This window comes from Parambassis ranga, chromosome 4 (genome assembly GCF_900634625.1).
Source record: "Parambassis ranga chromosome 4, fParRan2.1, whole genome shotgun sequence".
NCBI classification, from domain to species: Eukaryota; Metazoa; Chordata; class Actinopteri; family Ambassidae; genus Parambassis; species Parambassis ranga.
In genome coordinates this window covers 3,520,570-3,546,798 of record NC_041025.1, presented here as the reverse complement: position 1 = coordinate 3,546,798, position 26,229 = coordinate 3,520,570, and the positions used below count along the sequence as shown (strand labels likewise).

Below are 26,229 nucleotides of genomic sequence, written 5' to 3'. Positions count from 1 at the left end.
TTGCCCATATGTGACCTGATATTTTCATGACAGTCTGAACAGCTCAATTCTGATTTTTTTATATCCGACCGAGGCCACTTTCATATGTGGTCCTAAATCAGATATGTATCAGATTTTTTGCAATGCAACCTCAGTCTGAACAGCTATGCGGCGTATATCCAACTTTTGCGTCAGTGAAAGGCGACGGATGTCACAATTCTGTGACACAGGAGCGGGCAGACAAGCGGTGTTGTTAGCAACAAACGCCTGTTGCCAGGAAGTAGAGCCCAACTCCAACGCGCTTGCTCACAGATAAGGGAGATGTCGACTCTCTTGCCGTGAAAGTGACACAGAAAGGTGCTCGCTGATGAATTCAAAGGTTCTCGTCATTCTGAAATTATGAATGAAGTCAGTGTCGCTAAAAGCAGTAACATCACTATCCCACCACTCCGCACCCACACACATCTCTGTACAGACCTTGCAGCGACTGCTCTCTTCCTTCTCGGCGTTCTTCTTAATAATATTTGGTTGTAATTATGTTGGCTACGATCGGACATTACCTTAAACAAAGCAACACAATTTTGTGTGACTCATTGTGTGACGTTGTGTCCTCTTCTGTGCATGTGGGTCACTTCAGGGCCGCAGTCTGTTCACACAGGAGAGTGGTAGCAGTCACATATTATTTTGTAAACACCAAAAAATCGGATTTTGCCAAAAAATCCGAATTGGGCATTAAGACCTGCAGTCCGAACGTAGCCTAAGACATCTCAGGGTCTGAGAAGGAGGCCATATGCCTCCATTACATAGACAGGGGCCTTCTACCATGCGCTTGGCACACTCTACCAATGAACAATGAATCTATCCAGATGTCCCATATCCACAGACCCCCAAAATACCACACAGGAAGTACACCTGCATTCAGACCAACATCCACTGAAAAATAGAGTTCTTCAAACGATTAGATACTGTTCATGTGCAGTTGGAGCTTGGACTTGGACAGCTTCCATATTTCCAGTAAAATAGAAAAGGGTGCTTATTTTACTGAAAAGATGGAGGATGTTGTCAGTAGGTACCCAGAAATAAATCAACATTCACTGGAGGTACAGCTGGCAATGTTCAAAATGCAGTATCCCTGCAACACAGCTGCGAATCAGCAGAGACCCTCACAGCTATGTTGCCGGAAGTATGTGCTCTGTTCACACAACTAGAGGTATTGGTCAAGCTGCTTCTGTTTGTGCCATGCTCTTCAGCTGAAGCTGAAAGAAACTTCAGTGCCTTAGGGAGGCTTAAAACATGGCTTCACTCTTCCATGAAACACAAACGTTTAAACGGTGTAGCTTTCTGCCACATTCACCAAGAGAAACTCGATCAGGTGGACATGAGGGAGGTTTGCCAGTCCTTTGTCTCTGAAAATGAGAGAGGAAGGCAGATTTTTGGAGGCTTGGTATAATCTGTTTCTAATCTAATTAATCGGATCCATTTTGTGTAGTCTCCATTGGGAATACAGTAAAGCAGAAATATAATTTTTGTGGTGAAAATTGTGGCAGCACCAAAGTAGGAAGTAATAGATATAAACCTATTTTGTTATAATAATCTGTTAGTGTAGTACCACCATTAGGTTCTTGTTTCATTGTGAATTTGTTTTTGTATGTAAGGAGCTATTGTTGAATCTGTCTCTGTTATTGATTTAAGCATTTACTTCTGTAGACAAAATAAGTGTTGAACAACCTGTTAAAATCCACCAGAATGCAGGAAATAGCATTTACCTCATTAGACATTTTCTGAGGGAGAACCCCCGCAGCATTAGTACACTGTTTTTAGTTGTAAATGTATAAGTATCAGTGAGTATTTATATAGTAAATGTTGTTGAAAATGAATGAAATCATCCTCCAAGTTTAGTGTGGAAGGACCTGTCTGTTGTGACCTCATCACTCTTCATCAAAATTTACAAATGCTTGATGATTCTGTGAATCTGTAAAAAAAATAAATACCCTACTGATTTTTGCTAGAAATACCTAAGAGAAGTAGCATGTAAGCATTTAAAAAGTCAATTTACTTAAGATTAAAGTGTGAGTGTGAGATTTTCAAATTATATGTTGTCTACAACACAGTTGGGTCAAATTAACTTACTGGAAAATGTGTAAGCATCTTAGATTTTCTTCAAAAACATTTCTGCAATAATCCACTAAAATACATGCAAATGCTTGCAGCTTTGGGTTTTTTCTGAGGGAACCATTGTGACCACATTTTGTACAGCTGTGGCATTATGTGAATGTACAAGTTACACCAGCAAAGCTACCAATAATTGGGTTCCCTTGGAGATGTGGACAATCCATGATAAAGCACATGCAATTTTCCCACTCAAGAAAGGGGCCATTCTCTCTGAACAATTGATCAAATGATTGCTGAGTGGGTTAAAAGTCAACCTTTCAGAAGATTGCCCAGAGAGGCAGTGCACTTGCTAGGCATTGATTAATCCTCACTAACAGCAAATATATATATATATTCTAAGGCTGTAGGTTTTACACAAACTGGGCCATAATCTGTCTATAATTAAATTAGCGATGATCTCCAGCCATGTGACTTCACCTGCTCGCTTACAAACAGCTGGAAAAAAGGGGCCAGGTACAAAACTGCTGCAGGACAAATGCATCACATCACAGCGGTTGACAAATGTCAGAGCCACAAGTAATGACAGTGCTCATTCGTCACCTAACACACATTTTCATATGCTACTTATGTTCTGTCGCTGTGATATGAAACTGTGATGGAAGGGGTCACATAAAAGCCTTCTGAGGCTGTGCAGCCTCTCTCCTCGTGATTATGCAGATTCATGGAGCCAGGCGCACTCACACAATGCCGTCCCTGACAATACAAGCACTATGGTAATTCAAACATATTGCCAACAGCGTACTATTTCAAATATTATGCCAAGTGTGCTGTCGAACCATCTTGGATGGCCATAAAGTCACAGACTCATTTCGGTGATTTATCTGTGGCTTCTTTTCCGCTGGCTTTATGGGAGAAAACGTATAAATTAGACATCTTCCAAAAATGTGCATGATGATGTTCATATTTACCATTTACAGTGTGACTGTCAAACAGGGACCATTGTCTTCTCATTTCTTCCTGTTTGAAAACCTGTCATGGTGTCATAATTCAATTAAAATATCAGCTGTCATTCTTCCAGCAGCCGCACGCTCTGAGAGGACAATTTGTCACAGTGAATGCAAATTGTGTACAAAATCCAACATGCTGGAAACATGTAAAGGTATATTGCTTTTCAGATACAATGTGGAAATTATTTGAATTATGCATGGCTGTGTTTTCGGTGGAAAATATAACCTTTATGTGAGACTTGAAAATGTTTGTCCTACAGGTACGCAAGGTCACATTATTGAAATTGTACTGGTGATTTTGTATTACTGTTATTTTCAATGTAAAGATCTGTAGTTTGGGGAGCATGTCCACATATAGAAAAAAAAATCAATGAATGGTAACTATTCACAGTAAAAAAAAATCAAAAACAAAAACAAAAAAAATATGGATGAAGCGTCTGTGACCTCACCTGCTGGCTTACAAACCCCACCTGTCACTCAAACCGGCCATAGCCATAGTTATGTGTAATCTCTAGTCCAAATATAATTTAATGAGTTCTTTGTATCAGCATGTAAACATGTTTATTTCCACTGTAAAGCTGGACATTTTAACATGGGGCTGGATTGACACACTTTTTCCAGGTAGATTATATGAAAGGCCTGGTTGTACCATTTTGAAATGTCATACATTATACTATTAATTTTCACACCTTTTGTAGTACTGAGCCAGAAAGTCCTATATTTATAATATATTCAATTTACTACAGGAGATAAGCATGAATCACAAAATATGGACATAACATCAACATAGCTTAGATGGATACAAATAACAATTATATACAGTGTGTGCGTATATATATATATATATATATATATATATATATATATATATATATATATATACACGCTTATCTCCTGTAGTAAATTGAATTCACTGCTACTACTCCATGATCTATGCACAAATGTCAATTTTCGACTGAACCACCAAGTCACCTACAACAAGTACCATGTGCTTTACTTTCCTAATGGTCAGGATACATTGATTTCTTCCATAATTGCCCATTTACTTCATCATAAGGGCATCATATAGGACACCCTTCCTCTTGTTCTTTACTGCCGGAGCACTTGACAGCATTCTCCCGTACGGTGCACCCTGTAGGGCATGTCATCGTGTTTCTTGCTCATTGAAAGGACACTCATTGTGGCATCATGTTTCCTCACATTGTGGGGGGTGTCCTAGAGGGCACAGGGAATGTATTTGTGTGTGTGTTTTTTTTTTTTTCATTTTATTAAAAGGGCACCTATTCCTGCATATCAGTGTGTTCCAGTTACACCAAAGGCATCTTTTTTCCAGTAGAATGGTGCCCATTACTGCCATACATCTTCTGCATTTAAAGGGCACATCATGTTTTGTTGCTCACGGGGGGTACTTACAGTGGACTGTTGTATTTTTTTTTCCAGTCAAAGGACACTTTGATCCAGATTGCTACATATGTGTAGAGGCACCCTATAGGGCACTACATTCTGATGTAACCATGACCAAAACAGTCACTGGAAAACCTTGGTGTGTTTGCTCCACTGTGCAGGCACAGGTCCTTTGATTATGTTTACAGTGGAAGAACTGCGGAGGGCACTACTACTGCTACTGTGTTTATATATCACTCTATTATAACTCTTTTTTTTTTTACACCTTTCAAGACGACAGGTTATACTACTGCTACTGTGTTTATATATCACTCTATTATAACTCCCCTACTGTATTTCTACAGCAGGTCTTAGTGTTAGGTAAATACAACCTCAGACAAATAACAAGTATTCCCCTACTGCTTCCATAGGATCTAATTAGTTGAGCTGCAGCAGGTGCTGCTGATCATCAGTCCTTGATGACTTGATCATCAGCAGGTGTACAGACCTCTATGAAAACAGACGGTTTGACAGTTTGCTGCTCTGCAGCATTCAGGTGTGTGTTAACAAAATGACAAGAAGGAAATACATAAACAATGGTGTTAGAGAAACAACTGTTGCTGCACATCAATCTGGAAAGACTCATAAAACCATTTTAAACTATTTGGAGTTCTACAGTGAGAAAGATTATTCACAAGAGGAAAACATTCAAGACAGCTGTCAATCTTCACAGGAGTGGACGTCCCAGCAAATTCACCCCAAGATCAGAGAAATACAAAAAAGTCCTGCACTCCTTTCGAAACAGCACAATCATAGCTACAATTAGAGAAAACTCAAACATGCATCTGACCCAGTATAAGTTAATAAAGAGAACAAAAACCAAAATGTTCACAGCAAACTTTTTTCATCGTTATTTTTTTGGAGTGGCAATAAGTTGTTCGTATAAATAAGGCCAAAAGAAAAATATGTGATTTTGGGGTGAACTGTGCCTTTAAGACCACACATTTTTCTGCTGTACTATGAAGACACCAAGGTAAATATCTAATCAGTCTAGCCCACTACGATAAGATACAGCTACAAATTTTTAAATCAAATTTCCATTTCTACACTCTGCATGGCAAATGAGTAAAAGCCAGGAAGGAAAAAAAAAAAAAAAAAAAAAAAAAAAAACACACTATGTGCATCACCGAACTATCAGCTTGCCAGATTCTATTCATGTAAATAAGCAGCAGACAGGTGGGTACAGGGGAGACAGTGTGCAACACAGACATGATTAAATCACACACCAAGGTATGTAAAGCAGATGATGTGAGAAGATACTGGATAATATGAACGTCAGCATGTGTGCAACTGGTCAATGTTGTCCTGACGATGGACTGTTTACAGGAGACACTTATGTGTCACTTATGGAGCAAATTCTGCTCATGCCTGATCAATGTTACCTCTTAGTGACCACTTTACATGTGCTCAATGGACTCTTAAAGAGTCCCATCAAAGAATCTGTTCATCACCAATATCTCAGGATGATGAATGTTTGCATCTCTACTTTGTTGGGTGCTTTCATAAACACTGAGTGGGGTTGAGGTCAGTTTACAGGAGGAAAGGCTCATTATCCTGCCCAAGTATGAACCATACAGGAGAGAGAAGTGCACACAAAACACTGTGTGTTTGGTTGTAGGATTCTGCTTGAGATGTGATTGTCTCATGGATTATTTGCTAAGAGCATTGCCACAAAATACGGCCTCAGGCTCTTTCTCTGTTACCACTAAAAAAGAATCTAAATATGACGCAAGTCCTATTCCTCTGCTGGTTAACAGAGAGGTGGTGCTACTTCTCTTTCTTATTATCCTGTCACTTCAGCTTGTAACTACAGTGGATGTGTGCACATGCTACTACACAACTGTAGTTGAGAAAAAATAATTTTGGTTCATTGGGGATAAAGGTTTCCTCAGTGTACCACTAGAGGGAACATGCTAACCACTACCATAGTTTGAGATAAAAGGTCCTGAAGGCAAGCTGTAGAATGTCATCCTTCCAACCTCCCTCTCATTTCAGGTGTCTTGTCATGCCCTCCTCATGTGTCTCCCCCTCCCGTTGATTGTCTGCCCCGCCCTAATGTGTTCCACCTGAGTGTATGATTCTCTTCCAATCCCTCGTGTATTTAATGTGTATGTTTCTCTGCACTCCCCACCAGATCATCTTTTGATTGTCAAAGTAAACGTTTTAAGGCAATTTTTAAGGTTATGTTCTTTTAGTATGAGTGATGTTATTACACACTCTTTTGTATTAAATGGCTGTTATAGTGCACGAGAGAAAGATGACTATTTTGTGATGTCATTTTTTATGTCTAGATGCAAGAGTGCCAAGAAAAATGTGGAGGCAGCTGTTGTGTGTTTTTTTATGGAGTCTTGATATGCTGCTGAGGAGATAAATCATTGGACCGTGTGTTTAACCTAATCACTTCAGTTACATATGATTCTTGATGATAAAGTTTAAGAGTTATGTGATGATGATGATGATGATGATTATTATTATTATTGTTATTATTATTAATATTATTAGTATTATTTTATTCAATCCAGGAGGCAATACATCACCGTTTCTCCACCAGAATCATGGCTACCACCCAACACATACACACACAAAAATAAAAATAAAAAATGTACTGGCACTATATTATTACATACAGGAGGGCGCCAGATTCGTGTATGCCAATTATTTTTGTTGCCTGAAAAGTCCCAGTTCACCTTACATTTGTTAATACTGTACTATGGTATGATTCTCTCTCTTTGTTTGTGTCCCTACATACACCCCTTCTGCCTCTGCCATCACTCTGTGTGTAATCCATCAGTAAACAGCACTTCTTTTTTCAACACACCACTGTGATGTGCCTGTATGTGTTACGTTCTGGCCTTGTTTCCCCTCTTGTGAAGTGGTTTGGAGGCGCTGTTAGTCCTCTGAGACAGTACTACACAGGCTTCTTTTGGTCTTCTGATGGTGTTGTTGCTTTTTTTGTGTGACAGATGCTAAGTGCCATGGACTGCCCCCTTGGAAACTTTCAGTCTGGCCATAATTTGCTGCTGAGAAAGCCTCTATTCATTAGTATGACAGTGAACATTGAAACTTCTGGTGTGGACTCAGACTTTGGAATCCTAGTGTATATGAGGAGAATAGAGGAGTATGAGGTTATGCTGCAATGAAAATGGGACATGCAGCAGCATGCCCACACATACAGCTCAGAGGGGTTTAAATTAAACCACACAAACATCCTCTCTTCTCTGCGGCCATTTCTTTGAGAGAGCAGCAGATAAAGGATTTGCCACTCCCCCCTTTTTTCCGTCTAACAATGTGCTGTCCACTGGTGACCATTTGTTTTCAAATGGAGGTACCTGCTACGAGCCACCCACACTCCGACTGGAGACTAAACACACATGCATCCCTGAAACAATACCCAATTAAAGCACAAGGTCCTCTCCATTTGTTTTGTATTATTCTAGCCACCTAAGCACCCCTAGCTTCTCTCTTTCCCTCCTTCTACGCTCTTTCTGTCCATCCTTCCTGTTGTAAATCCCCCACAAAAGGAGCATCTCGTTGCATTATAATTGGTTCCCAAGCACCCATTCCAAAACTATCAGTGCAGCAGCATCTCCGTTTGGAAGACAGGTGCTAGCAAAGTAAGATAAGTAGCAAGTATTACAGCCATTGTGCAAACATGATTAATGCTTAGACCTGTTTCTAAATATTGGGAAGTGGATGGGGTGTATACCTGAGGTAACCAGGCCTCACTTGAGATGATGAATAGAGCGATACAGTGGGAATACAGATGCAGCAAGCACCAAATGGACAATTAAATAGAAGGCAAAGGGGTAAAGAAGAAGAAGGCAGAAAAAAGAATTTTTGCAGGATTATTTGGTTATTTCTGCAGCACTATAATGATACTTCAGACTATAATGATGCTTCTGATCTGAAACTGAGCCCTGAATATGACTGGTGATCTGTCCACGGTGTACCGTGCCTCTTGGCTGATGGCTGCCTTAGGCTCCAGGTGCCAGTGACCCTAGCACAGGACAAAGACAGTCTCTGTGTAGAGAATAATTTAAGTTTTTGTTTATATTGAGATATATTGGGCAGCAAATTTGCTGCAATATGAGAATTATAAATGCTGCACAGCCTTTAGCTTGACATCCCTATATTGGTCTTTGTGGGAGGAATTCTACATGCTGAAATGGTTAATGTTGGACAAATATACTGGATCTGTGTACCCTCAGCCTGCATTAATTATAGAATTTGATGTAGTATATGCTAGAGATGGGGGAACCATTATTGTTGGAAGTTTGTTAAAGTTTCATATGAGATCATTGACATGCACCACTGTATGTAAAGTAAAGTGGGTGTTAGAGAAGGACCTTTAGAGAGTATAAAAGTCAATATTTATTTTTGTGTATTCAGATTATGAACAGTGACTGACCTGGGTTTTGTTGTGTTGTGTTGAAACTCTATCACAGTTTTGCCTGCCCCCTGTGATTTGCTGCTTGACTCTTTGACTATGAAAAAAGACCGGTGCTGAGTCATCATTCTTCTTCATCTTTCTCTCACCACCCCTGAAGTCTGACTTTCTGTGTTCTCAGTGACCATGGCAAAAAGCCAAGCCCATGATTTTCTGCCTTAAAAGGAGCAACTTTTACAGTTTGGGGTGTACTTGACAGCTTTATTTACAGATTATGTGAATCTGTACTTCTTCTTTTGGCTGTTCAGAGGTCGCCACAGCGAATCATCTTCTTCTGCCTAAGTCTATATCAATATCTTCTTCTCTCACACCAACTAACTTCATGTTCTCTTTTAGCACATACACACAGTACATCTCCTTTGGCCTATCTCTTGATCTCTTGCCCGGCAGCTCCAGTTCCATCCTTCTACAAATATAACCACTATCCCCTCTCCATCATATTTACAGGTTCCGCAGGTGCACAAACTGAAATGGGCATTGAGGAGCCATATGTAGGCAACTAAACTCGGCATGATTTAAATTGAAAAAGTGTCGAGTTGAGTGAAAAAACCTTGGTTGTAAAGACAAAGCCAATCAGACCGACACGTCTTGTGTACAAGCTGCAGAAGCAGTCCCCTGGCTCTTTATAACTGAAAAGAATGACTGGTAGAAGCAGACTGAAGTTTTTCATGAAACCTGACAGAATGAATGAATTTGATAGAGAAAGAGATAGAGAAAAAAATATGTGCACACGCTGTTGAGTTCTTTAAAGATATTTCATTAAAGAAACTTCAAAAGTAGAAGTTCTTCTTTTCTGTCTCCTTTTAGTCTACTTCTCTTTATACAGCTCTGGCACACTGTAGCTTCATTACAGCTGAATGTGACAGGTAGACTGGGCCACTTCTGCTAATTACTTTATGCTAGAACAGGCGAGTAAATGGACATTGCAGTCTACTATCTGTCCGCTTGTGACCTTCTAGGTACCAGACAGAAAGATGTGGAGGGGTGACTAACCCTAAGAGAAATACTGTATAGTGTAACCTGAAGAGACAAAGCGAGATGGGAGAGAGAGATTTTAATGAGGAAAATGAGAGGTTGAGGAGATGCAGGGCCTGCTGCTGATGAAAGAGGAGATTAAGATGTGATAGACGGAGAGAGAGAGAACTAGGTGGGGGGAGAGAGGATGTAGTGCTTAAGGGAGAAGGGAAAAAACACAAAAAAGGAGGAGGCGAGTGGTGGAGGCAGAGGAAAGAAAATGAGAGAGAGTGATGATGAGGTGTGTCTTTTTTCTAAAGTTTTTCTAAGTTTAAAGAGACGGTAAAAGTTAGGAGGAAGATGTCTGCAAGGGCTGATCATATCTGCAAAACACCCCCGGGTTGGAAGAAAGACGGTCTGAATCATAGAGCTGTGGTGCTTAATCAGGAGAATGGCCACAGCAGATTGTATGTGAGTGTGAAGTGTGGGATGTGGTGAGAGGAAATTAGTTTTATTTAGATCTTACTCAGACTGTTACCGTCCCCCTTTCACACACAATAGGTGCAACAATTTAAAGCATTGTGAGGACAATTGACTCATTTGCCATATTATACAATATTATATTATATGCAGTCATACCCCCGGCATGGAGATGATCCCGACGTCGCAGAGATTGCGGGCAAAAGAGGGGACGTCGTGCAGGCCTCAGAGTGAAATTGAACGAGGACCCATTCAAACTGCTGTTACCGAGTCTCTTTCTGGCCAACTCCAGATCTCTCACCAACAAGACGGATGAGATCAGAGCAGCAGGATTCAACACCCACTGCGCCGCCATGATCAGAACATCCTGGACTCTGTAGTCAAGTCAGTATGCCCAACCAGGTCTACACAAACATACCAGGAGCATGTAAGGCACGGAAGTCCACGCACCTTGGACTCACAAACCACATCTCCCTCACTCCAGTTCCAGCCTACAGATCATAGATCCTCAGTGAGAAAACCAAAATTAAAACAGTGCAGGTTTTGACTGAGGAAGCCATCTCAATGCTGCAGGACTCTTTTGATAACACAGACTGCAGACTGTTTACATATGAGAGCAACCTACAGGCTTATACTGACTCTGGGCTAGGATACATTTTTGTTTCTGCAGAGAATGTCACAACTGTCAATACAACAAAGCTGTTCTCTAACCAGAAGCCATGGTTTAATAGCAGTGTAAGGGCTCTCATTAGAAAGAGGGGCGCAGCTTTTAGATCAGTAGACAGACAGGCATAAGACACAGCACGGGGGAAACTCCAGAAGGGAATCAGAGAAGCAAAAAACTGGTACAAACAGTGCATAGAAAACCAGTTCAAAGACAACAACACGCAGCATGTGGAGAAGCATTAAGGCACTGACGGACTACAAAACCATCAGGACATTGCCAGATGAGGACTCCGCACTGCCTGATGTCCTGAATAGGTTCTTTGCCCGCTTTGACATGAACAGAGGAGAGGCTTCCCTAGAAACCTGCCTGCAAAGATGGTGCACCAAGTGACGACTGTGTTAAGGGCTTTAACATCTACAAAGCAGCTAGTCCTGATGGAGTACCAGAGTACTAAAACATTCACCAGTCAGCTGCATTAAAGACAGTTGTCCCTCACAAGCATGTGAGTAAGCTGACCACCCTGGGCTTCAACTCCACCCTGAGCGTGTGGATCATAGACTTTCTCACAGATAGACCACAGCAGGTTAGAGTAGGAAAGCACACCTTCTCTACCCTCATCTTAAACACAGGGACTCCACAGGCGTGTTGAGCCCTCTGCTCTTCACCCTAATCACACATGACTGCAAACTCATCCACACCTCCAACTCCATAATTAAATATGCAGCTGATACTACAGTCATTGGCCAGATCTCCAACAGAGATGAAGCCGCCTACAGACTGGAAGTAGATCATCTACTTTAAGGACAGTGAGCTGGTCATTAACACCTCTAAGACCAAAGAAATTGGTGTTGATTTCAGGGCCATACCCACCATTGCTGAACTTCTACAGGAGCACAATAGAGTCCACTGCACAACCGTGTGGTATGCTAGCTGCGCTGCTGCAAAACTACAGCTAAACCAAGTATGGAGGTATGGAGCTTCCTAAACTGAACTCTAACTACACCATGAGACTTGGAAGGCAAGCAGACAGTATCAGCACTGACCTCTCACAGCCCGTTTGAACCGCTTCCATCATGAAAACGGTTCAGAGTAATAAAAACTAGGACAAAGACACAGAGACAGCTTCTACCCCAGAGCAGTGGTCTATCACACCACCCCTCACTGCACTCCTCAACCCCAGTGACAGGTGACAACACCTCACCTAACTGGCCTATTAATAATATAAAAATATAAAAAGTTATATTGTGAATGCCCATCTTAAAAGTTTTTTTTTTGTTGCTGCTATAAGACTGCTATGGTCATTTACTATCTGGAAAATATCTTTAGTATTGATATATAGTTTCAATTTCAAGCTGTTTTAAGCTTGCAACTTCAAACTTTCTTGTCTTTGCAATTTATATTAAAAAACTGTGTGTTAATCTTTAACTCAACTTTAAGAGAAAAGCCTTGCAGAATTTCATTGTACCTGGTGTGTAATGACAATAAAGATCATTCTTCATTATATTGTATAAAATGTTCTGACCTTTGACTTTGCTTATCGGACAAAAACAATATAACAAAGTGAATCATTTTAAACATACGACTGTTATTTTTGACCCAAGCATATTAAGAATAGGAAATGTAATGCAAACAAAATTACAAATTTCAAAAGCTAAATTCAGAAAAAAAAACTGCATTGAAAGCACTCACAGCATTGTATAAATATCCTCTTGCATGTTAAACTGATAATGTACACAGCAGATATGGTTTGGCATCTGGCTGTGCTTATTAAACCTTAAGAAGTTGCCCTGGAGACAGGGGGACCCTGCTACCTCTGTTACTACCATGTTCGGAGGATGGATGGATGGCTATTCATTTATTCATTTTATCTGCGGAACAATGGTTGTTCAGAAGGTTGAAGCAAGGCAGCTGGACTTGTGAAGTTTTTTTTAAAGATGTTTCACTGCCCCTCCAAGCAGCTTCATTAGTTCTGTTTGGTGCTGAAACATGGTTTATATGGTGGAGGACCCCAGTGAGTGGGTCTGAGTGCAACTTACAAACAATAGCTTAAATGTCTCCATACTTATACAATGGTTGTTATGAGGTAGAACAAACCTCTATGTGCTGTAATGCTAGTACCTAAACACAGAAAAGCAAAGCAGTACTGGATCTTCTGGTGAGCTGTTGTGATGTAACCTGCCGTCAACAGTGAAAGTGCTATGGAGAGAATGTATCTATGTAAATAAAGAAACAGTATTATTTACCCTCTGTATGTCTGAGGTGAGCTGCAGCAGGGTTGGAGAAGCCGTGGCTCTGAGAGTCTCTGTCCCTCTAACCGGAGCGTTCAGACTGACATAGGCCACTGCACTGCTCTGTAGGACCACGCTGTTATCCTGGAGGGGACACAGGGATTATTACATTCATCATACTATCAGCACACTTGACATACCATCAAGTGCACAAAAACCCCTCAATCAAATACATTAGTTTGTACATGTTAATCTTACCTGAATTTCAAATAAGAATGCAAACTGCACCTCTATTATTGAAATACCTATATAATTTTATTGTAATGCTATAGGCAGGAGTTGTCATTCAAATATTAAATAAGGAATATATGTGAATTATAACGGCGCTCAACTGTTGTGACAGTACTTCTATACTGAGAGAACAAGGCAGGAACACCTACTGCTTTGATTGTCTGTCTTTCTTCCTTTGTGCAATTCTTAATTATGGCTATTTCCACTTTGCTTTAAATATACAAGTCTTAGTCATATCCATGCAAGCTATAGTCAGCACAGGCATCTGTGCTGCTGGCTGTTACCTTATTAACTGCCGTCTTCTTCTGATAAGATGAAAGCACTCTGTAGTACATTATAGTGTTGTATACAAGTGTGTCACATCATTTCATAAGGTGCGACTTTTGACACCTGAACTGACATTTTATAAAGTAGATGCTCTTATCTGACCTTTCCCCATTCGAATGACCCGATGTTCCCCAGGGCCGAGCCTCCCCACGAGCAAAACACAGTGGTACGATCTGGCACCCATCTGTTTTTGGTTTGCTCCGTCAGTGCCGCAATGAGTTGATTCATAATGGCTGAAGTCCCGCCTCCCTGGTCGCTGTCATGACGACTTCCAACCAGCACATAGCGATCTGAAAAAACACAAAGAGAAGAAGTTATTTTCTGCTCATCTGAGCACTGATTAACACTATAACATAGTATATTAATATTTATTAGTTTATGAAACTAAAAAGCTATTATAGAGAGATGGCAGTGTGTATAACAGGGAGGAGGTCGGTGTGTTGTGCATTGCTATGGATTTCAGTTCTAGTGCTGCTCAGAGGATGCCACAGAGGGGATTTGGATCTGATGAATTCAATGCATAGATTGTTGAAAAAAAAAAAAAAAGAAAAGTAAAAGTTCAAGTCGTACTTTTTCATTTTGACACACTGCAGATGTACCGGTACCACAGCAATGGGAATATGGAGTTTAAAGACTGTTCCTGAACAACTTGAGCAGAACAAAACAAAGATATTCTTTCAGCCTCACAAAAATCGAAGCTGCTACCAGCACAGGTTGTCAGAGGTTAAGACCAGAGTTTTTGAAAATGTATTTGCTGTATTCTGCAGTTATTTCAAATGTCATTATTTGATGCTGTTGACCACGACATCCTTATAAACTGCCTTGAGAACTTTTCTGGTGTTGACGCAGCTCTTGCTCAACTCTAGTGCTATTCTGAAAGAGCATTCTCAGTGGTAATGGTAAAGTTTGCTTGTTGCAAAAGCTGTAACAGAACTCTGGTCTACGCTGGTAAAACTAGCACGTCAGGTCAGGAGAGGGAGGAGAGGCTATGACTCATTTTTGTTATGTTATTAATAAGAAGTTTGTATTCTATTGTCTTCTTCATTTTTCATCTCATACCTCTGATAGTCTAACTCTTATAAGTAGGACTAATAACAGTTTCCCTCAGTGATTAATAAAGTAACCTATATCTGTATTTATATTATTTAGATATAAATCTACCAACTCATGCCTTTTGCTGAACTGATAATAAATAAAAAAATGAATAAAATAAGTACATAAAAATAACAGTATAACACAAAATCATATAAATAAACTCATTTTCTTTTATCTAGGTTAAAAGTGCAACTGATTCATACCCAGTAATCAGCATTTTTCCCTGTTGGCCACACAAAATAAGTAACATATTAAATATTTTTCAGTAGGTAAGGCTATTCAAAACAACCTACCTTCTACCTTTTAGAGCTGAATAATTAACAAACAGCACAGCAACCAGCACAGTAACTTATGTCTTGCTTAGGGCACCACAATTGCTCCAACACTAGATCCCTGTCCCCAGGGATCTATCCTCAGTCCCCTATTGTTTCCATTTAACATGTTCCCTTGGGGTCAGATGTTTAGCAAACAAAATACCTAATTAAATATCATGTGGATGACACATGGTTTTACACCACAGTAGTGATGGAGATGAGTGATTAACATATTAATCCTGCTTTGTCAAAATAAAATGATCACTAATATCAAACATTTTTATCTTGAGCAAATCTCACAATGGCTAAAAAAAATACTGCAACTGTATATATTTGGGGCTTAATCTAAAGACCAACCCCCATATCCAATAATATGTTTACATTACCAGCAATATTGACCACTTGATGTGTTTTTGTGTGGATCTGGTTTGACTGTACGGCATAAGATTTCAATGTCCTTTGAAACAGCACACATGCGCAAGACGTGAGGCTTTTGCAGGTCAGTGATGACAATGCACAGCACCTGTGTGGAGGCAAAAGTTGCATACACTTCAACATGTGTATTTTCATTCATGACACATGGCCACGAATCAGACACCTCTATCACAATGTCCTTAAAGGAACTCAAGTCTGATTGAAAAGTCACAGCTGATGATAGTGTTTTTGTATCCTTACAGTCTTTTGAGTTGCTTTAGCCTGACAGACTGTAGCTGTTAAATATAGAAATCCCAATGAGCCAAGCTGCTGCCTGCACTCCTCAGGTAGAACTATACTTATTGTCACCATGGCTTGCCTTATTACTAAGGGAAAGAGCGATTAATCTGTTAGAGCCATGAAGCTGTGGAACCAAGGTCAGCAATTTATGCACCTGCTTTTAAATCCAACCTTTACAATAAGGCTTTTCATACTATACGCATTGTTTAATTATAATCTCAGCCTTACTGTTTTTTTTCCTTTCTCTTTTTGCTGTCAGGTTTGAATTATAGCATTTTAAATCAGGTAATTTCAAATACAGCAACAAAATATATAAGTTAAAAACAAGAAGGCTGTTGTATGTTGTACAAATGTTGCATCATTTTTTATAGTGTACAAAAACTTGACCGCCTTAATGGTAAATGAAAACAGAAGAAGGCAGCAGATATGTACCATCTGTGTAAAATTCACATCCCATCATCCTTTGCTGGCTTTGTTTTCCCACACTGACAACAGATCTAGAGTGGATCACAATCTAAAATGTAAATTCAATGAACATCCCATATGCTTTAATTGTAATTTAAATTTATTACAACCTGGTGAGTTTTCTATTACCGTGGATATTGTGTGATCGGCATTTATCTGCTGACAACTTATTTTAATCGGAATCATTTTAGAGTAAGAGATGGTTTGTTTTTCAGCTGGAATGAAAGTAAACACTGAAATTAACCACCTGGAGTGGTCATTTTGCTAATGCCATTTCTACCAGGACAACATGCCAACTGACCTAATGCAGATTGATTACGTCGTTATGTAAATTTGACACAGGCTGCTTTGTTTACTGGACTTTCCTTTTAGCATAGCACTGGTACTGAGAGCTAATGGCAAACATGAAGTGCTCTTTTTCAGCTTGTACAAAGAGCTTCAGAAAAAAAAAGCATCAAACTAAAATGAGTTGTGATTCTTGTCATTTCTCATGTCTAAACGCCGTCCAATCTTCCCGTCACAAATGCATATGATGCAGAGTGGAACTGCAGCTTGGACCCTTTCCATTAATATATATGTACTCCAAAAGCTTTGCATAGACAAGAGCAGAAACTAAATGTGCATCTGATGTAAAGAGCCAAGCATCTGTTCATGCCTATGTTTGGCATGCTACACAACCACCTGCCCATCTCATCACTACTTATGCTCGGCCGGTTGGTACATGTTTTGATTTAACAGTGTGAACTCAGCCAGCCAACATACCTAATTTTAAAACCTCAGAAACCAAAACAACTGCTGTGTTCTTACTTCAGTCTCATGGCTGTGGGATAATAATCTCATGCCACCATGGCTAATTCTTGGTATCATTATAAAACCTTATGAACTGGAGTATTATATGAGCCCAATACGACGAGTGAATCAGAAAGGTACAGAGCGCAAACACAGACTTTCACATACAGTGTTCTTCCATATTCACATGTACAGACACACACATCGGCGGAAGCTCCAGGCTTCTTTGTACGCCTTACATTCTCCACAAAATACCGCACGGTGAGCGTGGATGCACAAAGAAGCTTCCTGCAGGCAAAGAGAAGAACAGAGCAAACCTCATCACTGCAGCACAGAGCACTGATGACTTTGTTTGAGAAAAGAGGTGCTTAGAGAAGCCTGCTAGCTTAGCCTGAAAATCTGACAACATAATACTGCACCGTGCAGAGCCCTCCCAGGGTAAATCACGTAAACAACAATTACTGTAAACTACTTTGCATCAGTCACTAGAGAAGGTGCAGTGTGGTTTATTTTTTAATTGAATCGTATATGTTTGGTTCATGTATTGTGCAGAGAGGTTTAAAGGGCAAATAAATAATCTTATACGGAACACTAATGAATGCAAAAGACATAAAGTCATGTCTGGCTGCCCTAAGGCCAGGACCAATGATTAATAGTTCAGTGGGCACCACAGTAGTCCAATGGCAGAGAATTGCTTTTGCTGAACAGGGACCAGTGTTTGATCTTTAAAAACTCTTAGTAGGCTGAAAACGTACCTGGACATTTTGTTTTTACTTAGTAGTTTGATTAGATGTCTATAATTACACCTTAACAATGATGAAAATAAACAATACCCACTATAAGGCTTACAGAGCTTTATGTCAATGAATTAAATGTGCTTAATTTTTGTCAAAAGTCAAAGGCTTAGCCAAATACCCTGTACATCACAAGTAAAATAAACGTTTCCAACAGTTGTACAGACATCCAAACTTGACTGTAGTAACGAGCTGCTCTTGCGCTAACTTTTCTGTCCCACAATCTATAAGTCTGAGGACTGGGCAGTAATAAAAGTGAATGAACAAAATAATTTTTGTATCTGGCTGTAAACACTTTTATTTCTGCCTAAACATTGAGGTTTGTGTGTTTATTTTTAATCTCCGTAGGGAAATTAGGTAGTCGCTTGTTCAAAGTCCACCCCTGTGAAAGTGGGAGATGGACTCAGACAATCCCAAGATGGTGACAGGTGGAGCCACACAACACAGATTCAATCATATTTATTTACAGTAAAAAAAAGTCAACTCCATCTCTCATCATATGCATAATATGCCTCATAACACTGCCTGGCTAAAAATAAAAAATGCTGCGAATAGCTTTCGCCATGTATGTAAAATACATTACTCTGTTTTAACAGGGTCAAATTACTGATCTGCAAAGGAAAGAACAAAGGAGATTCTGCAACTGGGAAGAAGAGCTGTCTTCATTATTCAAAGATGACAATCCTAGGATTTAGACTGTGAGTGGTTCAGGGAGCACCACAGTCCAGACCTGAACCCCATGGAAAATCTCCCATAATCATACAAGATGTGGGTAAGAAAAAAATGAACTCAAGTGTAGATGAAATAAATGTAGGCATTGCATAATTTTATCAAATCAATGTCATGGCAAAAGCATGCAGTATTTAAAAGTAAAAGCTAAAAATGAGTGTGTGACTATTTTCGGGCAGGCAATGTATTTTTTTTTCTGTATCTCTGAGATGGTGATGCATGCAGTAAAGCTCTTAAATACAGGCAGATGGGGTCAAACATTGCAGAACCATAAAGGATTCAATATGCTTCAAGCAAACCAAAGGGGTACAAAGTGTCCTCTGAATGGATTCCAACCAAAAAAAAAAGACCAAATACAAAGTGAGACTGTTTGTTGGATTCTCTCTTTCAGAAACTCACAGTAATGATCTGATGCGGTTGTGAGGGTCGGACGGAGCAGATGCTGTTCAATAATCCAACATGCACCATGCTGCACTGCTCAAAAGACTTGTGTCAAGACTATTGATGTCAAGACAGGTTATTCTAGGAAAAGAAAGGCAGACCAGCACACTCAGCAATAAAAAAAGACTGCAGCATCGTTTACACTAGCAGTCAAAAGTTTGGACACATCTGCTTATTCAATGTTTTTTGGTTCATTTGCATTGTTTTCTACATCATACTGCATACATCAAAAGTATGAAGGAACACAAAAAACTAAACAGAATTTGTTTAGGAATATGTTTTAATGTTAAGATTCTTCAAAATAGCCACCTTGCTTTGCTGTGAACACTCTCAGTGTTCTCTCAGTCAGCTCCACGAGGTCCTCACCTAGAATCAGTGGTATTTGTACTTAAGTACTCAAGTGAATATTATGTATTTATACTTCATTTAATTAAATAAAATAGTGCATACTTTATACTTTTACTTCATTATATTTTGCAGCTATTATTTATACTTTCTACTATGCATTGAGACAGAGCCGTCGCCACATGGTAGGCAAACTAGGAAATTGCCTTGGGCCCCAAGCGTGAGAGGGGCCACCAAGACGGACGCTCAGTTAGCCCCACCATTCAGCTACAGCTATTTTGGCCCAATGCAATGACACATTCAGAGCTCCCCTACCCCTGCGAGGCCCTGTGTAAGCGCTGCTGTCAAAGCAGAGAAGTGAAATGGCATGTTTAAACTCAAGGATGAAGCACACACACTCTCCAGGCTTCAAGGAAAGACGGCAAAAGAAAGAAGCAGAGGACAAATGGGACAGAGGTAAGAGTCTGCATCGTTTCACATTGTATCACTTACAGAACTTCACATTCACTACAAGGTCTCCTTCACAATGCAGCTCGAATGTTCATCTAATTCTAACTCACTCTGCATCAAAGCGTCTGCTAAATGACTAAATGCAATTATAATAAAGCATGTATAAAAATGTAAATATAATTAATGTAGCTTGTCATGCAGCAACAATGTGTTAATGCTATGCTAATGATACTTTAGCTTGTTTTGTCCCGTTCACAGGATTTTAAGGTAAGTGGTGCTGTCATTAACTCTAACTTACAGTTAGAGTTAATGACCTCTGAACCACAGCAGGAAAATCTGTAATTGCTTTATATAAAGTTTATATAGTGTTTATTAATGTTCGGTTATTTCTATGTAAATAAACTAGTTAGTAATTCTCATAGTCATCTATTGTCATATAGTTGTGAGCAGTGTTAATTTTGGCAGCAATTTTGGATTTAGTTTTTATTTTAGTCTTGTGACTAAAATGTCATTTGATTTTAGTCACGTTTTAGTCATCAACATTTTTAAAGTTTTAGTCTAGTTTTAGTCGACTAAATATCAAATAATTTTAGTCGACTAAATCTGCCGTGGATTTAGTCGACTAAAATTCTATGATATATATTTTTCATGAAATATTTAAGGTTTGATTGTGCAATAAAAACAGGCACAGCTTTAACTTGTGTTATTTGAAACAAACATCTCTTTATTTAATTGCTATTACCTTTTCACAAAAGCAGCAGTGAACAGTGAGCTGCTCTCCCTGAACACACTGTTCAGTCATGACCTTCTTCATGAATCCTCCATAACTACAGCAAAACACTTCAGTGACAACTTAGAAACAGGTCGCATGCTGTAAAACCATCAGCAGCGGTGTCTTCATTTATAGATTTTGTCACGTGTATCTTTGAACGGAAGTTAAGATGACTCGTCTGCAAATGTCGCTTCAGGTTTATTGTTTTTACCGCTGATAGTCGCTCCGCACGGTTTGTAAACCGTCTTGATTGTCTTGAAATTAAACGTGTCTGTGTGTCTGTTCTCCTGTTTTGTGTGACCATGCATGAGTACGCCTTCTTCCAGCATCGCGGCGCAACGTCCTTACACAGAGAGAGCACTTCTGATTGGCTCTCTGCCGCCGTCTCCTGATTCGTCCCTCCCTTTCCACAAACAAAATTTGCTCTGATTGGATCTCGTCTCCATCAATAATTTCGTTTCGTTTTTATTCGTTGACGAAAGTGTCAATCCATTTCGTCTTCGTTTTTGGCACCGTGCGTTAGTTTTTATTTAGTTATCGTCTCGTTTTTATCAGCAAAAAAAGGTCGTTAACGAAAACTATGACGAAAATGATTCGTCAACAAAATTAACACTGGTTGTGAGTTATACTATATATTACCATTGTTTTCATTAGGTGCTTTTCTTTAATACCTGTGTCTCCTCACAAAAAATGCCACAACCTTCAGAGATGAAGGTATGGCAAGTAGTCTAAGGTAGGGCTGGTACTCAGATCTCTACAGTAAGTAGCTCTATTTATCTACTGTTCAAAACCATATGATGGCAAGAACAACTAAACTAAGTAAAGAGAGAAAAAAAAACATACATCATTTTAAGAAGAACTTAGAATAGATCCTTGAAAACCATCAGATGCTCTGAGGAAACTGACTCCTGAAGAGAGCAACAGGAAAGGAAGACTAAGAGGTTCCTCTGCTGCAGAGGATAAGTCACCACTCTCAAAAATAGCAAATTAACAGCACCTCAGATGAGAGCCACATGCATGCTTCACAGACTTCAAGTTGCAGAAACATCTCAACATCAACTGTTCAGAGGAGACTCTGTGAATCAGGCAATTCATGTTGCTGCTGCAGATAAGCCACTACTGAGGAGGAACAAGAGAAGAGGATTGCTTTGACTGATAAACACAAGGGATGGACATTAGACCAGATGAGATCTGTACTTTGGTCTGCTGAGTCCATATTTGAGATTTGTAGTTCCACTGTCATGTGTTTTCAGATGCACAAAAGATGAGCAGGTGGGTTCTACACTGTCAAGTGTAGATGAGGGGATTTTAAGGTGAGGGTGAGCTTTGCTGGTGTCACTGCTGGTTATTTATTCAAAATTCAAGTATGGCTACCACAGCATTCTGCAGTGACATTCTGTGCCATCTGGTTTGCACTTAGTAGGACCATCTTTTGTTTTTCAACAGGACCATGACCCCAAACACACCTCCAGTTTGTGTAAGGGCTATTTGACCAAGAAGGAGAGTGATGGAGTGCTGCGTCAGATGACCTGGCTTCAACAATCACCTGACCTAAACCCAACAGAGATTGTTTGGAATGAGTTGGACCACAGCGTGAAGGCAAACCAGAAAACAAGTGCTCAGCACCTCTGAGAACTCATTCAAGACTGTTTGAAAACCATTCCAGGTGATGTTCTCATGGAGCTGACTGATGGAAGGCAGATGTAGATGTAATTAACTTATTTTTATGAGTTAATTTAAGACAGTCGTGCCATGGACTGTGTAGTTTTAACAGTAATGTGTGACTGCACTAACTCGGTAGATTATTTCCAGATTTATTGTTGTTCTGCTCTGTTATGAATGGATGAAACATGGATGACTATTCATTCTGTTTAGGGTTAAGTGCGGAACACGCACGTAATCAAACACCAACATTCAGTTCCTTCCTCCTGCCAGAGATTTGTGGCCCATATTATGTGCTTTAGTGGCCCATTATGCTAGTTTAATATCACACTGTAAATCAGCAAGGTAATTTTCCACCAGTGAGTGGGCAGGACAGGTACAGTAGCATTAGAGTGGAGAAGAAGAAGGTGGGTAAAGAAGAAAGGCAAGAAAAACATAACGTCTCCTCAAATAAATGACTATTTCGAAAAAAAAAACAAAGAAAAACAGGGCAGCTACAGGAAAGAAGCTGGTGGAGATTCAAACAGCTAAAGCTCAGCAGGATGTATGATGTAAAGGAAAAAAAAAACAACTGTGTTGTGTTTTCTACAAATTTAGAAGTGATAACAACAACCGAGTATGACAATGACAACATAATTAGGGTGCTCATGCTTTTTTAGATAAAATTCACTCAAATAATTAAAAGGTTCGACTGCAAACTGTCAGAAAATTACACTTGATGTTCCTGAGCAGGCCACTATGTTTTTGTTTAATTTTATATCTTAGAAAATATTCACATTTGAATGGCAAAACTATATTTTGTCTAACAACAGAGGAGTATATTACAGCATGGCAGCCTCTGGAGGTAGGAATCATGGCAGGCTGCAGCATCTCACCAGCATTAGCCCTCACCATGGCTGTGAAGGTCATTATCTGCACCTCACGGTTGGTGGTTGGAGGAGTTCTGACAAACACTGGTATACATGGATGACCTGACCACATTCTCCACAACCAAGGCTTGCACCAGGCGCCTTCTGGATAAGCTACAAGGTAAAATCAACTGGGCCCCAATGAGGATAAAGCCCACAAAATCCTGGAAGCAGACAGATGGGGGAACCAATGACAACTGTGGCAGAGGAACCAAATTAGGCCACATTAGGGAGGACACCAGCAGCGGCCTAAAGACCATTCACAAGACCCTACTGCCTGTCAGACTGAAGCTCTGGTGCCTGCAGTTTAGCCTTCTGCCCCACCTTATGTGGCCGTTAATAATATACCATATCCCACTCACAAAGGTCGAGATGTTGGAGTGGCTGATGAGTTTTTTTTGCCAAGAAGTGGATCGATCCCAGGTGCATTACCAACTCAGCACAGAACAGAAAAACAGTCTGTACAGAAAAAAGGAGCCCAGAAGCTACCAGTATCCAGTCTCAATGAGGAATTTAGGTGCTCTAAAAGTAAGACATGGGAATGACCCTGACTGAGTCCTGCAACAAAGTGGTGTTCCAAACAACTTCTACTTCTTGTCAGCCCAGAAGAAAGTGGTTCTTAGCTGCTGAGACTCAATAGGCAGTATCTGCCCTCAGACACCAGAGCATCATCTGTGACATACAGCAGGAGAGAGGAGGCCAAGGAAATGTGGAGAGCAGACCGTCCTGGCATAAAGCAACCCCTTCACAGAGTTTGTCTCCAAAAAAAAAGCAATGTTTTCCTACACCTGTGCCATGTTAATAGAGTTTTCAGGATCACTGTTGAGACCGACTGCCATTCATTTAAGCAGGTAATCATCTTTTTTATTCCCGTTGTTGTTTTTATGTTGCTGGGTGTTTTGCTATTCATTTTGAGTAAAATGCAAAAATGATCCATCATCTGAACCCGCTTCGTCCTGCAGTACAGGTTCATGGGGGGCTGGAGCCTATCCCAGCTATCTACAGGCGAGAGGCAGGGTACACCCTGGACAGGTCACCAGTCCATCACAGAGCAACATACACAGACAAACAACCATCCACACTAACAGCTACGGACATTTTAGAATGACCAATTGACCTAACAAGCATGACTTTAGAACGTGGGAGGAAGCTGGAAAATCCGGAGAAAACCCACACAAGCACAGGGAGAATGTGCAAACTAAAACACAAATTACAACAAGTAAATGTAACAAGAGAGAAGTGGCATTCATAAGAGATGAGAAGTGATGATGTACTTTACATAATGAATGCATTACACAGGATTGTCAGCTGCATTTGTCTCTTCTAGCCACACAGTGGTTCAGAGGTCTCAGCTTGAACACAGTCAGATGAGTCATTCAGGTTACTTCTACTTAAAATCCACCTTCAAAGAGGATACTGGTGGAACATAGAATTAGTACATCTAGTTCCTGTAATTTGCGCTTCCACTGAGAGAGTAATGTGTTGTAAATACAGTTTCCAGGTGCAATAAATAGTAGCATGTGCAAAGTTTTACGGAAAATCCACAGAATATAGACGCAAGCTAGCTTGTGTATCTTTAATTAATATAAATTTCATGTGCTGAATATTTCTTTCATTTTCTAGAAGGATATTTTATTATTTTAAATGTTGTTTTTTAAGCATATTTTAAATGTATTTTAAATTATTAAGAAAAGACCAAGACACTGCAGAGCACCATTGCCTTTTTCTTTCAAACTTGACATGAACAAAAACACAGTGGTCTTCTAGAACAAAGCAGAAGTTTAAACAATTTAACAATAAATGAATAACTACCAAAATGATCCGTGCATTCTGTCAGAATAAAAGGGCACATACCATTTGTACCACACACTGAAGTACATAAAAATAAAGGATTGAACAAACCTGGGTTCCTTTTTCCTTTCAGGTATCCCACCACATTGTAAATCTTCTTGTTGGAAAACTGGTTTCCAACTGTTAGAGTTATCTTCTTTCGCTCTACAACAAAAAAAGAGGAGTAAAAACAAACATATGATCATATGATCAAGATGAGCGACAGTGGCCGACATTCAAAACAACAATTATTACCAAGGAAATAGAACTTTATACATTAACAGCCTGACTCAGTTCTGAATCAAAAATTATTTTCACATTTTTGAGAAAAAACAAACTGAAATCAAGGAAAAGAATCAGTGAGCCGATTCAAGAGTCATTCATGCTGTGTGATTGTTCAGGTAAAAACATTCTCCAGGGACAGAAACTAAAAGCACCCACTCATCAATCAATAAGGCAGTGCTGATGGATTCTTCCACTCTGGTGGATATATCTTAACCACATCACCTAAAAAAGTGTATCCTGCAAAGTTCAGTCATTTCAAACATCTATCCTCCAGTTATCATCAGTGTCCACACATCAAATCATTCAGAGTTTCAGCATCATTTATCGCCACAGATTTCCTAATCAAAGGTCTCTAACTGTACTGAAATTCACCTGGGCATAACAACACAGTCACAGGTGAGTAAAAGTGACTCAGCCATGTCTTTGTGATGTTGCCATTGCACTGTTGTTATAGATTTATCTGTATTGGTAAAATAAACAGTTTACTACAAGCATTTTTAGAGAAATGTGGAAATTATTTATTTTTATGTTTGTGATTTTATGCTCAGATTTGATTTTCATACATGATGCATTTAAGGACAATTAAAAGGTCTGACGATATTTCAGGTTCTTATAATTTCTTATATAGTAACTTGGACAGTTAGTTGCCCGTTTAACGTAGATATAAATGTATTTATTAAAACATATTAATATGTTATATA

The 26,229-nt window shown here is 39.6% G+C and overlaps 1 protein-coding gene across 1 annotated transcript in view; it reads right to left on the bottom strand.

The window, feature by feature from the left end:
* LOC114434560 (inactive N-acetylated-alpha-linked acidic dipeptidase-like protein 2) overlaps nucleotides 1-26,229 on the bottom strand; it is a 202,781-nt gene that overhangs the window by 47,580 nt on the left and 128,972 nt on the right. The window contains exons 8-10 of the mRNA XM_028403876.1: nucleotides 25,316-25,408; nucleotides 14,038-14,225; nucleotides 13,333-13,461 (exon numbers count right to left, since the gene is read on the bottom strand). Of these exons, the coding sequence (XP_028259677.1) occupies nucleotides 13,333-13,461; nucleotides 14,038-14,225; nucleotides 25,316-25,408 (410 nt within the window). The remainder of the gene's footprint in view (nucleotides 1-13,332; nucleotides 13,462-14,037; nucleotides 14,226-25,315; nucleotides 25,409-26,229) is intronic.